This window comes from Gadus morhua, chromosome 13, assembly GCF_902167405.1.
Source record: "Gadus morhua chromosome 13, gadMor3.0, whole genome shotgun sequence".
In the NCBI taxonomy this organism is placed as follows: Eukaryota; Metazoa; Chordata; class Actinopteri; order Gadiformes; family Gadidae; genus Gadus; species Gadus morhua.
This window is the reverse complement of record NC_044060.1, coordinates 10779811-10796545: the sequence shown is the minus strand read 5'-3', so window position 1 is coordinate 10796545 and position 16735 is coordinate 10779811. Positions and strand designations below refer to the sequence as shown.

The following is a 16735-nucleotide window of genomic DNA, read 5'->3' as shown; positions in this document are numbered from 1 at the left end:
GTCGTACCATCGCCATGTTCCACATTGTAAAGCCGAGTTTAAAAGAATGCCCCTGACGTTTTGCATGAAAGAAGGTGCAACATATTCTCACTTATGTGTTGTTATACCGGGTTTAGGCTCATTGCGTCCTGTAATGTCAAATATTGCGCAAATCCTAATGCAGTGGAATTTAGGTCTTTCTAAAAGGCTGCCTTGACATGAGGCCCATCGAACAGATGCCTGGGAAGAAATCGAGACTGATACAGAGACAAGAACATCACAACTTACATTCTTGACTTCAATAAAAATGACAGCAAGTGTTAAAGAATGGACATTCAATATTGTTTGGCTTGTATTTTCTTAAATAATTTAAACAGAATAGGCCTATATGTTATAAGCATACAGTTTGGATAATTTGTTACATTCGGGTGATGACAAAGACGGAGCATTTGTATTTCACCAAACAACACGTATAGTCTAGTAGTTAATTAAAAAAAATACATAAAAATACATTGACACCAAAATCGCTATCATAGCTTATGTTTTGTCAGCAGCTGTGCTCCAAGAAAATAAAACATTGAGCCATTAGGCATTTGTTCAGAAATGTTATTTGAAAAGGAGAAGTGGAAAATGTCTATTGAGCTCTTTTTATTAGTTTAAAACATGTTAGTTGGGATTGCAAAATATTTGGTCTTCTAAATTGTTTAATTTCCTGTACTAAAACAGAAACACCATCTATCCTAATTACCCCTAGAACAGTAAATGAGAAAGGAACCTCCCTGACACCCATAATCCATCTTTATCCGGTCGTCGCAGACTTACTACAGTCACATAATCATAGACTGCAAACTAATGCAAAAAAAACCTAAAACACACGAAAGCAAAAACACAAATTAAGAGAACTTAATGGACTTAGTGACACATTAGCATGCCCCTATTTGGCGTTCAACAACACAGGCATCGAAACAAACTAAATTTCTACATGAGACCCTAATAACATTCAGTGGGTGTGTTTTGTTCAATAAACACAAAGGGTCCTGGTCTGGTCCTTCATGATGTTTTAAATGATATGCAACCTTTATAGTGGAAACATCAGAAACATGCACCCTCTCTCTCTCTCTCTCTCTCTCTCTCTCTCTCTCTCTCTCTCTCTCTCTCTCTCTCTCTCTCTCTCTCTCTCTCTCTCTCTCTCTCTCTCTCTCTCTCTCTCTCTCTCTCTCTCTCTCTCTCTCTCTCTCTCCTCTTTCTCTCTCTCTCTGTACCTCCCCCTCAAATGCACCAGCTTACAGCACCTTACAGTCCTCTCCACAGCCACCACCACCAACGGCCTCTTTTCTGTTCAGCTCCTTCCCAGCAACCTGGTGCCCGGGGTGGGCATGCAGGTGGCCGCCTGCCGCCTGGTGCCTGGAGGTCTGCTGAGCCCTGGAAGTCTGGTCCCGGTCGGCAGACCTCAGGCCCGGTCTGTGCGGCTCCACGCGGAGGTAGGCGTGGGCGCGGTGGTGCTGGGGCACGCTGCCGCTGAAGTCGATGACACGGCACTCGTAGGTGCCCTCATCGGAAGGCTTGACGCTGGACAGGCGCAATTTGTGGGAGATGTTGCTGCCGGCGACCTTCACCACCTGGTGGGCCCCAACGGGTGTCAGGCATTCAAGAGGATAAGCTTTTTTTATTTGAGGATTTGAACTGTGGTTCTCAGCAGAGGCTGGAGGCTCAGTGGCACTAAGAGCTAAGGCGCTATGACTACACAGGCGATACGCCTTGTAGTGACCAAGGTTGGAGTCCAACCTGCCATCCTATGCTGCATTTCATCCATTCTCACATCCAACCCATTTTCCTGTCTCTCGCCTGGCCATAAAATTGATACAAAATCTGAAAAAAAAACATTAGTGGATGCTTCAATCCAAAGTGACTCGAATGTGTTTGATTGGCAGCCGAATGGTTCTTGAGCAAGATGACGCCTATCTGAATGCTGATTGATTATATTCATAAATTCATCCTCAATTGCTTTTGATTAATGCGTCTGCTAAGTGGTTTCTCCTACATTTTGAGAACATCTTGCTCAGGGATGCAAACATATATAAACAAATCAATACAAATAGTCCAGGCGCTGAAAGTCTAGGGCTTCTTAAAGTTTTAACTCACACTTATTTTGGTTGCATCCTTGGACATCTGCTCCAGAGGCACCACCTGCACACAGTTAATAAAGAACATGTTATGAGCAAAGGAAAGATTAGATGAGCACTGTCCACAATTAGCAGCTTGTCTACAGGCTTTATAGAAGCAGAGTTATTTATGTTGTTTATACTTTAAAAGAGAACATTATCAATGAGCTTTGCCGTTTTATATAACTGATCTGCTCAACATCAAGCCTTGATGAGCAATGTGTGTGTGCATACGAGGCAGAGAGGATATGTGTTAGTTATGTGTGTGTGTGTGTGTGTGCGAGTGTTTGTGTGTATCTGTGTGTGTGTGTGTGTGTGTGTGCGTGTGTGTGTGTGTGTGTGTGTGTGTGTGTGTGTGTGTGTGTGTGTGTGTGTGTGTGTGTGTGTGTGTGTGTATGTGTGTGTGTGTGTTTGTGTGCATGTGAATATGTCTGTCAGTGTATGTATGTGTGTGTCTATGTGTGTGTGTGTGTGTGTGTGTATGTGTGTGTGTGTGTGTGTGTATGTGTGTGTGTGTGTATGTGTGTGCGTGTGTGTGTGCATGAGGGTGAGTGCGTCTGTGTCTCTATGTTTGTGTATGTGTGTGAATATGTGTGCGTGCATGCTCCAATCTACTCAGATGAGAGTTTCTGTGCGGGGGCAACAAGGTATTCTTCGGGGTATAGGTATGAATAATGCAGGAGGAGAGAGACAGTGATTTAAAAAATCTATTTCTTCTTTGGTGCCAATTATAGTGTCTCGAGGCGCAAGAGGGGAGTCTGAGTTCCCTCATGTTGGGGAAGCTAACATGTTTCCCAAATGCTAGCGAATGCTAATCAGCAATTATCAATCCCTTCCTGTGCCGCTGGCTCTCTGTTGTGGCTAATATTGCATGTGTGTCTCCATGATGCATGTGAGCAAGATGTGACTAGATTGGTGGGATGCAAAGTCATCCATAATAAATGATGGCTCTGTGTTCTCCTACAAAAAAAAATAATTCTCTATTAGCCTAGAGTGGAGGAAAGAGAGGAGGTACAATCCAAATAAAAAAGGGTGAATAGGCAAATTACTGTAGTCTTTTAACCCAACCTGTTGCTTTTAAAATGGTATAGAAAAGATTATTCTCGTGAAAAAGACAGATAATGATGTTTCTTTCTGATCTGTAAGAAACCTCTGTTAAAAAAACATTAATTACATTCTAATTTGAATGCGAAGTGTGCTTTCATAGCGCTAACACGAAAGGCAATTTACTGCAAGATATACTGAGTTGAATCCCCTGGCAGCACAGCTAGACGCAGAAAAGCAGATCATTTCACACACAATGTTGCTCTGTTTTAAAGTCAAACTGATAATCATACTACTAACACTATGAATAGCTCTTGGCCAGCCATTCACACATTCAGTCACATTGTATTCCAGGATCCATGTCCTGTTTCTCACCTGGTTGGTGCTGATGATCTGGCCTGGCCGGCGTTCCTCCTCCTCCTCCTCCTCCTCCTCCTGCTGCTGCTGCCAGCTCCCGTGCTTCTTCGAGTACCACCACTGGATTTCCAGGGAGTAGGACGGAGCGCCGGCCCCCCGGAAGGAGCAGGCCATCTCTACATCCTCCCCGCTCTGGGTGGTCGTGTCATGGGGAACCTCGGTGAAGATCGCTGGGGAGGGAGAGAACAGAGAAAGATGAGAGAGATGGGGAGAGAGAGGAGAGAGAGAGAGAGAGAGAGAGAGAGGGGGGAGAGAGAGAGAGAGAGAGAGAGAGAGAGAGGGAGAGAGAGAGAGGGAGAGAGAGAGAGAGAGAGAGAGAGAGAGAGAGAGAGAGAGAGAGAGAGAGAGAGAGAGAGAGAGAGAGAGAGTCCAGGGACATGAAAGCTGGTTATTTGACTGAGAGTTTGGTGGAAAAAGTCATGTTTTTGTAATCTATTCTGCAGGAGTATTAATCAACTGGCACATGACTAATGTGTGGCATTCAGGGTGTCATTTGCACTTAAGGATAAGAAAACTCATGTGAAGCGAAACCTAAGAAAAAGTACATGACGGGTAAAGAAAAACATGCCGTATAAAATAATGTTGCATCCGTTGTGTGAAGTAATGAGTCAAACTACTCGCTTTTAATTACTTTTGTAATTTGCATAGCCTTTCCCTGTAACTCATGTATCAATTAATGCTAGCTTAATGTGTATGCAATTCAATTAGCCTGATTTGATTGTTTTTTAATGTAGATGGGAGAGTTTTCAGTTGATTGTCGCCGGAAATGCATTGTCATTATTATACGCACACACACACACACACACACACACACACACACACACACACACACGCACGCACGCAAACACACACACGCACACACACACACACACACACACACACACACACACACACACACACACACACACACACACACACACACACACACACACACACACACACTCACACACACACACACACACACACACACACACACAGCATCAAATGCTCAATCTTTTTAACTAGCTCTCCGAAGACAACTCAGACAATGGCATCGGAATAGGTACACATAAAGACATAAGGCATAATCACAGGACGTGACCTAAGATGCAGCGTCTGAAGATGTGAATCCAATGTGTTTGATATGCAACACGGAGACAATAGGACACATCAACAACAGAATGACAATAATATAATAACGAACAGTTTATTCAAGCAGAGTACACTGCTTGCATAAACCATACAGGCAGTATTCTCTTCAGAGCCAATCAAACAAAATACAACATCATAGTTATTTAGCATAACATGCAGACTAATAACTCATTATCAGGAATTTGATTTAGAGGAACCGGGTTAGGTTTGCTCCAGGATGTCTCCATGAAGGCTGCGGACATCGGGTTTCAAACCAGAACCAAATACAATGTAAACCCTTGAGACACATCAGAGCGAGTATAAATAATATGTCAATCATTACGATCAGTTCAGTCCACCTTGCATAGACCGTGTTTTCTGTAGCATACGAATGAATCTGCTTCATGTACAGCGAAGTGGCCCCTCAGGCCGTCCACGTAGGTTTACAATGCGTACAAACCAAATCACAAGCCACAAATGGCATCACACTCCATTAGGCCCTCGATTATACATCTTCTAAAACATGCTCTACCCCTCACTTGCCCTCTATTTCGCTTTCTTTTTCTCTCACTCTACCTCTCTCTCTCTCCCTCTCTCACTCTCTTTCTGCTGCTGGCTGTATCGATGTAATGGCCATGTGAAAATATCACAGGCCTGCATGAGAACTACTGAACTAATAGATTTCTTTGTATTGCTTTTGTTAGCCTAATATTTGCAGGCCCAGGACATTTAGGGAAATGTGTTAGAATCTATATTGTGTTGTAGGGGAACGTCTCCTGGGGGTTGCAGGGAGATACATTAAGGAGCTGCTAAATAAACGTCCCAATATCGGTAGATAGATTGAATTCAAAAGGGGCAGTAACGTTAATAACATGGTATGAAATTCTGAATACTAGCGAGATGTTAAGGCCCAATACCATTTCTACCCCATACCCCTTCTCCTTACCCCTCCCCCTTGTTTTTGAAGGAGGAGGGGCCTAAGGCCCAATCCAATTTCTACCCCTTCCCTTTACCCCTTCCCCTTACCCCTTCAAAACAAGGGGGAGGGGGAAGGGGTAAGGGGTAGAAATGGGATTTGGCCGAAGACTGAGAGAGGGCAGGAACAACAGTGTGCAGCTCTACATAGATTGCTTTGCGTTTGATATTAGGCCGATCATGAACTCTCTCAGAGAGCAAACCCCAGCACTACACTGAGTAGAAATAAAAAGTGTGTAACTGCTTTCAAGGAAAACCAATAGCACTAATCAACTGCCGTGCCCCCTTGAATTATTGGGAAAACACATGAAAATTAGCAGATTTTTATGATCACATTCAATTATAAAATATATATTTTGTAAAAAGAAAAAGTTTTACTCCATGTAGATCATAAACCCTTGATAACAAATTACTAATTTAAATCAGTTGACAAAGGTACGCGTTGCGGTGCTTTTTATTCAGAAAAGCTCCCTGTTTACTTGTCTTTGTTTACAGGCCAGTGTTGGCCTCTTAAATATGGGGGCGACATTGACGAATGATCCATAGGCCAATGCGGCATCAATCTGTTTATGTCTATGGTTCATAGGGCTGGAGTGGTTGGGACAATCAGATTTGGATAGAACTTAATTAAAGTAAGAAGCGATAATACAAATTATGAAGAGATACAAAATGTACTATACCAATAGGCCCATTCTAACTCTTACCCTATAAACATATGAGTAATAAAAAAGTAAACACAGCATGCAACCGCTGAATTCTATCACCAGGGACAAGTTTATGGAATATTACTCGTGCTTACAGAGGCATTGCATTCATACTAAAATCACATCAATATTATTGAGGAATATTACATCTAGCTGTCTCTGTCTCGAGAGGATGGCCGATAAAAATACTACTTTAACAAAAGCTTGAGTTTGTGCAAAACAGCAGCACACAATGTTATTATTAAATACACACTGCTCACACGTCTAGGTTCTGCCTCTAAATCTTGCCCCCTCCCCTCTCTTTCTCCACTGCTGTCTCCTGCTGTACTTTATTCCTTCTTGTTCTTTCCTCTTGAAAGATTGACAGATCCAAGGGTAAATAACAAACTCCTATCCTTGAGATCAGGTGAATTGTGGTACATGGACACAGGAGAACATATTGTTCTCTGAGAGTTGTCAATCAAAACAATGACTCATAAGGGTCATGCTACAGTGCTTTGAGTTGGCTCTCTGTGCCTCAATATTTCAATGTAGGAGCTTAGTTTTGAATCATGGTTACTAGTGCCTGGCTAATTTATGACATGTTAGATATTTCTTCAATGACTGCCTTAGTAAGCCATGACTAAATATCTATTGTATTTAATCAGCTTTTATTCCTTTAAAATAGTCTTTCTAAAATATAGAGACAAAAAAATCCAAGATACCTTCTATTGGCCGTGTCATTCCCTGTGTGTGTATGTGTGTGTGTGTGTGTGTGTGTGTGTGTGTGTGTGTGTGTGTGTGTGTGTGTGTGTGTGTGTGTGTGTGTGTATATGTGTGTGTGTGTGTGTGTGTGTGTGTGTGTGTGTGTGTGTGTGTGTGTGTGTGTGTGTGTGTGTGTGTGTGTGTGTGTGTGTGTGTGTGTCCACATGGGTAATTGAGGACTTCTGGAGCTGAGAGAGCTACAAGGTCATTTCATTTTTTTTTTTTTTTCAATATCTTGCTGGGATGTGTGTGATGGTCCGTGTGTGTGTGTGTGTAGGTGTCCGCGTTTATGTGTGTGCGTGTTCCACGCCTGTTGCGCAGTAACAGAGACAATCTGATGTATCCGACTCCTCTATTCTACTCCTCATAGCGCTCTGTTGCTGTGCAGGGAATCCCAAGGTGTGTGACTGCTCACTGATTCTCTCCAGTGGTTCCATAGGGCCCCCAGCCCACGGAGCTATAGTGGCTCAAACTCACTTTTCTCCCCAACGCTTGGAAAGCATGAATCAAACAGGAAGACATCGCTCTGTACCCTGCATGCATTAAACATATCAGCCCAACCCAGCCACATAGAACTGCTGTCAAAAGTCTTCACTTTAACAGCTGAGAGCTGCACGTACCTTATTGAAAAAAAGTTTCTGTATGAGAAATCGTCTCGATTGTTATATATGTCCTTGGAATATCTTAGCGGCAGAGGGGTGACAGCAACATCTGTCGCACTGAATAGAAAAATGTTGTCAAAAGAAACATGGATATGAGGTTTGCTGTTGTAGTGACACAGACACACGCCAAAGTAATAAGTTCCAGTGTTTTGATATTAAAGTTGATAAGGGACACAAGCACACACAAGCACGCACACACACACACACACACACGCATCAATATTTTTTCTTCTTTCTCCATTTTAAAGTGCAGCCAAGGGCTATGAAGGACCAGGATCTGCAGGAGCAAGTCCTCATTCTGGGTGGTGAGGTAAAGATCACTTGGGACCAGGTTCAGGCCTGCAAGGTCACTTCACTGCCATTCTGATCCCCAGCTCTGAGATGTGTGTGAGTGTATGTGCATGTGTATGTGTATGCATGTGTATGTGTGTGTGTGTGTGTGTGTGTGTGTGTGTGTGTGTGTGTGTGTGTGTGTGTGTGTGTGTGTGTGTGTGTGTGTGTGTGTGTGTGTGTGTGTGTGTGTGTGTGTGCACAAGGTATAAGAGTAGAATCTTCCTTTGCTGCCACTCTTCCAGGCTTTCCAGGGTGTGAGCCATTGCTAAATAATCTTCTTTTCAGAAAAAGTATTCCAGGCTTGCTGTGACACAAACATACAGATATACACACCCAAGCATTCACTCAAGCACATAGACACAGGCACATGCACACATAGACGTTCATTGTGTCTCCAATCACACCAGGCAGTCAGAAACTGCAACAAAGATCAGAGAGAAAGGTTGAGTATCTTTTCTTATTCTGAGCTGATGGAGAGTCGGTCCTACCAAGATTAAAACAAACACTGTGAATGTATTTAAAGCAGAGTTGCCCGCGGAAATGTTCCGTTTGCCTTTTTATTTTGCATCATTTTTTTATGCAAGAAATGCAAATGCTTTATAACATAATGCTGTTGCATTTTCAATCAACACTATTTTATTTTGTATGGAATCAAACGATTTTGTCGTTCAATGCGTCAACTGCAGTTTAGTATTTATCGTACAATGCAGCTCATGTAAATGTACATTACTCCATATGTATTTCATTGAGTTAAATCAACTGTTCAAAGGAAGAAGACATACATAATGAAGCTAGCATCAGTACTATGCCACCACCATCGATGGATGTTAAAACCTTTGGCTCAAACTCCTTCCTGTCTCTGATGGCTCTCACTCCTCCTCCTACACCTCCTCCTACACCTCCTCCTCTCTGTCTTGGCTTTATTGATCTGACACTTGTCAAAATGCTTGGCTTCGCAGATTCCCTGATCGATGCCCCTGTGAGACAACAGCGCGTATGTCAATGGAAGACCCAACACAGTCTGCTCATAGAATAGTTCCAGACGGTTTAGTTGTGTGTGTTAAACAATATCCAATCGATGCAAACATATTCACCGCTCATAAATGTTAGCATGATGAGCAAAACATGCGCCTTGCGATATCGATAAGTAGCGACTCCCCTCGGAGGAGGCTGAAGGTACTGTTCATATGACGGATGTGTTTGCCTGCCCTTGCCATTTCTAAGTATAGATTTTCATAAAGGGACTACTGTCATAATCCACTTTTAGAGGTGGTATGTGAGGCTTGTTTTGATGCAAGCACACAGATTTAAAAAAATGTGCCCCTGGGTGCAGTTTTAACTGTGTTAGCTCACGGGCACCAATATATTCAGGTCCAAAACAACAAAGGGATGGCTGCTGGTGTGGTGGTAGGCCTATCCACTGAAAACTCATTAAAGATTTAAGACGAAAGGGAGGAAAATAATGAAATAAAGAGAGGCTGAAGTGTGTACAATATCCGAGGAAATGAAGACACACAGCTTGAATCCAGAAGTAGACATCGCTTCGATCAGATTTTCTGTGAGTGCCATGCAAACGGAGATGGATATGTTGCAAGTGGCACAAAGGTGGATGTGTCATTCTCTCTGTCTCTCTCCATCTCGCCCTTTTCTCTTCCACCCGTTGGGATGCTGTGCTCTGTAAGAATTCTAGGGGGCTAACTACAAAGAACTTGAATCTAGTCCAACTGTTGAGAAAACAAAGAGAGAGGGAGAGAGAGAGACAGTGAGAGATTGTCGTCTTCTTGTCTTCCGACCCACTCAAATCAAACAAAAAAAATATTTGAATGATGTTTCCTTGAATAGTTATTGATGTTAATGTTACTTTGACCTTTGCATTCTGGAAGCACTGTTAACCTATCCTTTTCATATCTCTCATCAATGAGCTGTTAATTTCCAAAACAAATAATTTAGAGTTAGATGCTTCATTTCTTTGCATATCAATAGACGCTGTGAAAGGAAGGGCAACACACCGATAACTCAAACAAGGAAGAGCACACCAACTCACCAGTGGGTACGGAGTATGTGTGTAAGAGCAAAGAACAGGTCAAGGGTATAGATAGAAAGATGGGGTTGTGAAGAGGGGCTCAGCTGCAAGCTAACAGCTGAGAGTGCTATGGGGACTCCATCTCCAGGTTAAGTACAGACATCTCTAAACTGAAGAGCAGTAACACATCCCCACAGAGAGGACAGCTTCTAAAATGGTAGTTCCACAGACCAGACCTATGATGAATAATCAAAACTGGCTGAGCGGGGCGTTTGCCTCTTGCTTCTAATTTGTTAAGGCCAATCATGTTGCTTGAGATCTGTAGGCGCATAATTGGCTAATAACTGTAAACACAAACCGAGACAGCACTAGTCAACTGTAAAAAAGTATCTGTAAAGGTTTCATATAAACTCTGTGTAAACTGGCCAATGTATGAATAATTGTGTTAAAAGGCTCTTCAGAAAGCTATATCCAGTATCCACTCAAACTAATGCGTTTTACTTTGGTCAAATTTCCCTGTAATGAAACAGGAAACAAGGCTTAACTCTGCCCCTTCCGTTTTTGGTTTCCAGCCCAGGCCATGTGCCGTCTCCCTCCAGATATTCTGTTGCAACATAGACGGTGGATCTGAGATTACTAAAACGAGAACTATGACTCCTCCATCAGACTGGCATACAGATTCAGTGAGGGAAAAGGGATGTGGGGACGTTGCTGCCACAAAAAGCCAGCAGACCTGATTCCCACGTCAGAGGGCTCACTGATTTGACGAATACTTTTAATAACCGGAGAAGCCCGCAGGATTACGATGGGAAACAATAAGCAAGGTTTCTTTATAACGAAGATTAGTCCTACCGCAGATATTATTTCCAATCTTAAAAGGCTTAAACTCAGACTGCAGATATTAAAACCATTGAAAGTTAAATCATTTCAGTACGTGGCAAATATCAACGCCTTCCTTAATTTGTTGGTCGTCTTTTATTTTACAATGGCAATGAATACTTACCTCAATGTTAATAATGACCTTGCAATGACAGAGTCAAAAAGTTGCACAATCCATTAACGGCATTAACTGATTAATGTATAGCCTAGTTTCAAATGACTGGAACAAAACAATTTGAAATCACTATAACCACAAAGGAAACAACAAACCGCAGAGAACTCGGTTTATGCAGTCTGTTTATGTATCGGTAAGGGGGGGAGGGGGGTGGTGAAGACCACAGTCCCCTCCTTGAGAGGGAGTAATGGCCTTCCTTCGCTCTCAGTTCAAGGTGGAAGGCAGAATAATGAAATACAAAAGGTGTGGGTAATCAAGTGAGAGCCCGTCTGCCTGGGACGGCTGATGGGCCGGGGCTCCGCGAGTGCATTTCTCAAGGCCCCAGGGACGGAAGCTATGGCAGGGGCCCCCCTTCCCCACCCCACACACGCAGACTTCAGGGCCGGCTGGGACGCCACCGCTGAAGGTGACACCACATAGCGGAGCTGGGGGGCCTCCGGGCGAGACTCATAACGTCTCTCCCTCTCTCTCTCTGGCTCTGGCTCTCTCTCTCTCCCTCATGAACGCCACCAGCGTTATCTCCTGGCTGGTGTTGCTGACCTGGAGGAAGGGTTTTATTCTGTGTTGGTATGTATATTGGTTTCTATATACATACCGGAAGGTATTGCTTTGGATGACTAGATGTAAGCTATGGACTTAGCAGAGTAGCCTGTGGTCGAATCTCATGCATTTGTAAATAGAAAGGATAAATTATGCTTACAAATATATACATAAAGGATCATTTCCAGTGATGCTCTATAGGGGTCACCACATGCAAATATATACTATCATGCAACTGACTATGTCACGATCAGTGCTAGCAGGGTAGCAGGAACACATAGGATATATATATATTATAGATATATAAATAAATATATAAAACTGACCTACAAGGGAACAAATAAAGTGAACTGGTTTACAGGTCTATAGGGAGAGACTGTTGAGGGATGGAGGTGTAGGTGGGAAGATTGACAAGGGAGCTCAGGTGAGGGGAATGAAGTGATTGCCGATGGGGATGGCAGAATCAGTGAAGCAAGGGGAAAAGTATAATGACATCTGGTGGACAGGTGGAGAATGGGAACTAAATAACGAAAGCAAAGAGGGATAGTATGAAAGATGACTTACTGACCTACTCTCTCTTCGTCAAATATTTCTTTGTTTGAAACTGCATACACTATATAGATATATTTATATAGCAAATAGATAACTCCCAATGTTTACTATGGGCTGACCTCTGTATTTTAAGTTTCTGAAAATAAGTTTCTTGGAAGATATTAAGACCCTAATTAGTCAACTAAATCTTGGCATCTGAGCAACATCCCACCAGGACTCCCTCCTATAATCTTGACAGGCCAACACACTTTCATCCAAAGAGACTCATGGTGTAGCCAGGGATCGAACCCAGTTGGCTCCATGTGGCTTGTCTCAAAAATACGACTATTGGTTCACATCTTAAGGCTGATGGTGGGCCAAATCGGAGTAAATGGGGCGATATACTTTCTAACTAATCATGTTGCAGGGGGCAGAGATCTGTAAGCTCATAATTGGCCAACACAAACTCAGCCGGCAGTAGCAGACTTTAAAATATAATCTGAAAGGTTTTAAAAGAACACCATGTAGAATTTAAAAGTGTAAAAATACGCTTAATACAATCCAGTTACGAATAGCCTCACCCACTCATAAATACTTTTATCTTAGGTGACATATCTTGGTGAAATAAACAGGAATAAGGCAAGACATAACTCCGCCCCTTTCGACCTACAGTATATATATATTCAGCCCAATACTGCCCTGCCCCTCATAACATCTGTCTGCTCTCGAAGGACAATTAACAGCCACCAGGCCCATCCGTCTCCGGTCCTCCACCACCATACTGCTAACAAAACACTCTCTCTCTCTCCCTTTCTCCCTCTCCTGTCTGACAATACGACCACAAACAGTACCTCCACTGGCCCCACATCGGATCCACGGCCTGAATGAGAGCATCCATTCAAGTCAAAGCCAGGGGAAGAAGGAGGGTTGTGTTGCCGTACCTTGGAGACGTTGTATATAGAGGTGATGGTGGGAGATAGGAGATACATGGATAGGTTATCACAATGTGCCTGATAACGACACACACACATTCACACGGACGTACACACACACACACACACACACACACACACACACACACACACACACACACACACACACACACACACACACACACACACATTCCCTGATTTTATTACTCATCACTCCCGACATATGATAATTGTAATGTATTTATGTCCAGCCCCACAAACACACACACACACACACACACACACACACACACACACACACACACACACACAGGTATTGTGTTCCCACATCAGTGATAGTGCGCGTGGGGGGATTGGGATAGCAGCCAACTGTGACAGGGACTAACCACTCTTATCGGAAATAAACAAGCATCTAAGGAGGGTTTCTCTGGACCGGCGCACATAAGAAAGGGTCCTCCGTTCTACATGAAGTACACTCTCTCTCTCTCTCTCTCTCTCTCTCTCTCTCTCTCTCTCTCTCTCTCTCTCTCTCTCTCTCTGTCCCTCTTTCTCTGCCGCCGCCTGGGGGGCAATTCATCACCAACCTGGCCAACCCATGCCTGGCCACAGGAACATCTGGTGATAACGTCACAAGAAAACAGCTGCTCTTGTTTCACAACGATAGAGAAACATTGCTTGTTGTGATGTTTAGCCGCAATTTCAATGGATCTTTCAAATCACCAGCTTAATCCAATGTAATATATGCAGGTCTCTTTCATAGCGAAGTCCCATTGTTGGATATCTCTGCTCTCTGTACTGGTGACTCTACGCCTATAGTCTGAGCGTTGGACAAACAGCAGTTAATACCCTATTTAATTAACTCCCTCTGGATGCAGGGTACTAATTGATTTTCTAACCTGTCGAGGGCAGCTAATCCATTGCAGAGCTACTCTGTACCCAAGTTAAATTGAACTAAAGATACAAAGTTAAGCAGAGGCCGGCTCCTGGGACGGCCGTTGGAGACACGATGATGAAGTGGTGATCACACACTTTATCATTGAACTACAGTAAATCTATCAGGGGACTGTAGAGAGAGAGAGAGAGAGAGAGAGAGGGAGGGGAGAGAGAGAGAGAGAGAGAGACAGAGAGGGAGGGGAGAGAGAGAGAGAGAGAGAGAGAGAGAGAGGGGAGAGAGAGAGAGAGAGAGAGAGAGAGAGAGAGAGAGGAGAGAGAGAGAGAGAGAGGAGGAGGAGGAGGAGGAGGGAGAGAGAGAGAGAGAGAGAGAGAGAGAGAGAGAGAGAGAGAGAGAGAGAGAGAGAGAGAGAGAGGGAGGGAGAGAGAGAGAGGAGGGAGGAGAGAGAGAGAGAGAGAGGAGAGAGGAGAGAGGAGGAGAGGAGAGAGGAGAGAGAGAGAGAGAGAGAGAGAGAGAGAGAGAGACCGACAGACAGACAGACAGACAGACAGACAGACAGACAGACAGACAGACAGACAGACAGACAGACAGACAGACAGACAGACAGACAGACAGACAGACAGACAGACAGACAGACAGACAGACAGACAGAGAGAGAGAGAGACAGAGCTGCAGTGGTGTGTAATTTGGAGCATGGTCATTATGCAAACAAACTAACGACAACAAGTCATTGTAACCCTATTATGCTTTCAACATAAGCCGTTTTAACAGTATACTAAAAACAATAACGGTTGTCAACAAAAGAATAAAAGCTGTGGACCTGACATGCATGACACAGTGAGTGTTTTAGACTATATCCGGAGGAATGAATGCAACCCGGCATTATTTTCACCATAGCAGGGGACCAAGGAATTGGTTGGAATTAAATAATGAAATCAAGAGGATCAGATTATTCATGGTGCCATATTCATGTAAATAAAAAATATAAATATATTTATACTCCTTACAATCTCTCAAAACAATTTTCCATCAGCGACATGCTTGCTCTGAGGGAGAGGCAGAGACTATGTTTGGATGAACCACGCACATGCCAAGCACACAGGCTTGTGTCCCAAACAGCAGAAGTATTCTGTTTTCAAATGGACATGATGCACTTCATGCATATCAGCCAGGAGGGTTGGCATTATGGGAAAAAAATACTTTGGAGAGATATTGTTTGCCTGGCAAAAGTTACAGAGAAATGTCAGTTTTATTTAAAATGTGCTGCGATTAATTGTTAATATACTTTTAAATTATAGAAAAGAAAACAACGTATTATACTATACTTTTACGAGTTTTTTTACGATTGAGTTAATAACTATCATAATGTCTCAAAATATATGTATATATGTAATATATCTATGAAGTATTTTCACCCAGGTCACACATGATGTAAAACCCTTACTATAATATTTCAGATGAAAAAGAGAAAACATATCTATGTATATAGATAGACATTGGATAGATAGATAGATAGATAGATAGATAGATAGATAGATAGATAGATAGATAGATAGATAGATAGATAGATAGATAGATAGATAGATAGATAGATAGATAGACATTTACAATGGTCTATTGGTTAATCATTTGATTAACATTGACGATTTGCATTACAAATTGTAACTACAACACATGATGATACTTCATAACTCCGTTTGGTACTTCATTTGGGTGTTAAACATACACAAATAAGTAGGCTTACAATCGATTGAAACAAAGAAGGTGTTTAGAAATTACCATTTCCAGTGAGGTAATTGTCTACTTCGCCAAATCCAACAGTCTTGAAAGCGGTGTTAATCTGAACATAAAGCCCGGCGTAATGCAACATCCCTATCATCACTCCAAACGCCCCCATTGCTTCAGATCCTATTTCGAGCGATATATATATAAAAAAATATCACATTGGGAGCAGAATATCAATAACTTTTTACAGCCTTTCTAGTTTGAATTAGTCTTCAATGAATAAGGCAATCCCAAAAAAAGTAAATTTGATGCGCGATTCTCCGTTGACAACATACTACAGCAACCGCCGCTGGGAGGTTTCCTCGGCGCGCCAGTGAGAGGCGCTTAAAGAGGCGGATGGAGAGACCCAGCGAGACAGGTGCTCGGGCTCATATGGTGAATAAACTGGGCGGAGTGATCCATAACGCTATGTTCGACAGGCTACCTTTCTCTGTAAAGTAGGCCGTAGCTCGAGGCGAGAACCATCCCTTTCACCGATCAGTCAGCTGTAATCAAGTTCGGTTAATCTAATCTCATCTGAAACCATAGTAACAAAAATCTACTTTTTCCCCCAATATTTATTCAGATTTGCACTACTTTCACTATTCCGCACAGAGAGGGGGTGTTAGTGTAGTTTAATACCGGCACGCTAAGTAATGTGTTATTGGCTTTGTATTACGAGAGAAACGGAAGCCATGCAGCTTTTTGTACGACGCTGCTGCCGGGGAAATATTGACCATGTGAGCAAGATAGCGGACATCATTCTTACACGAGCAACCCCGGGGATCCGCCATACATCAACCCCAAACATCTACCGGCCACAAGCTGTTTCTTCATAATCAGGCTGTTTAAAACAGCTGCGGCTGCTA

General features: G+C 42.9%; 1 protein-coding gene across 1 annotated transcript; it reads right to left on the bottom strand.

Annotated features, from left to right (window-relative positions):
• Nucleotides 1–1176: 1176 nt before the first annotated feature.
• vstm2lb (V-set and transmembrane domain containing 2 like b) lies at nucleotides 1177–16237 on the bottom strand. Its single transcript, XM_030374269.1, has 4 exons — nucleotides 15882–16237; nucleotides 3561–3772; nucleotides 2122–2166; nucleotides 1177–1598 (listed from the first exon to the last, which is right to left on the bottom strand). The coding sequence occupies exons 1-4, from the start codon at nucleotides 15997–15999 to the stop codon at nucleotides 1263–1265; spliced, it is 711 nt and encodes a 236-aa protein (XP_030230129.1). The 5' UTR covers nucleotides 16000–16237; the 3' UTR covers nucleotides 1177–1262.
• Between the last annotated feature and the right edge of the window lie 498 nt (nucleotides 16238–16735).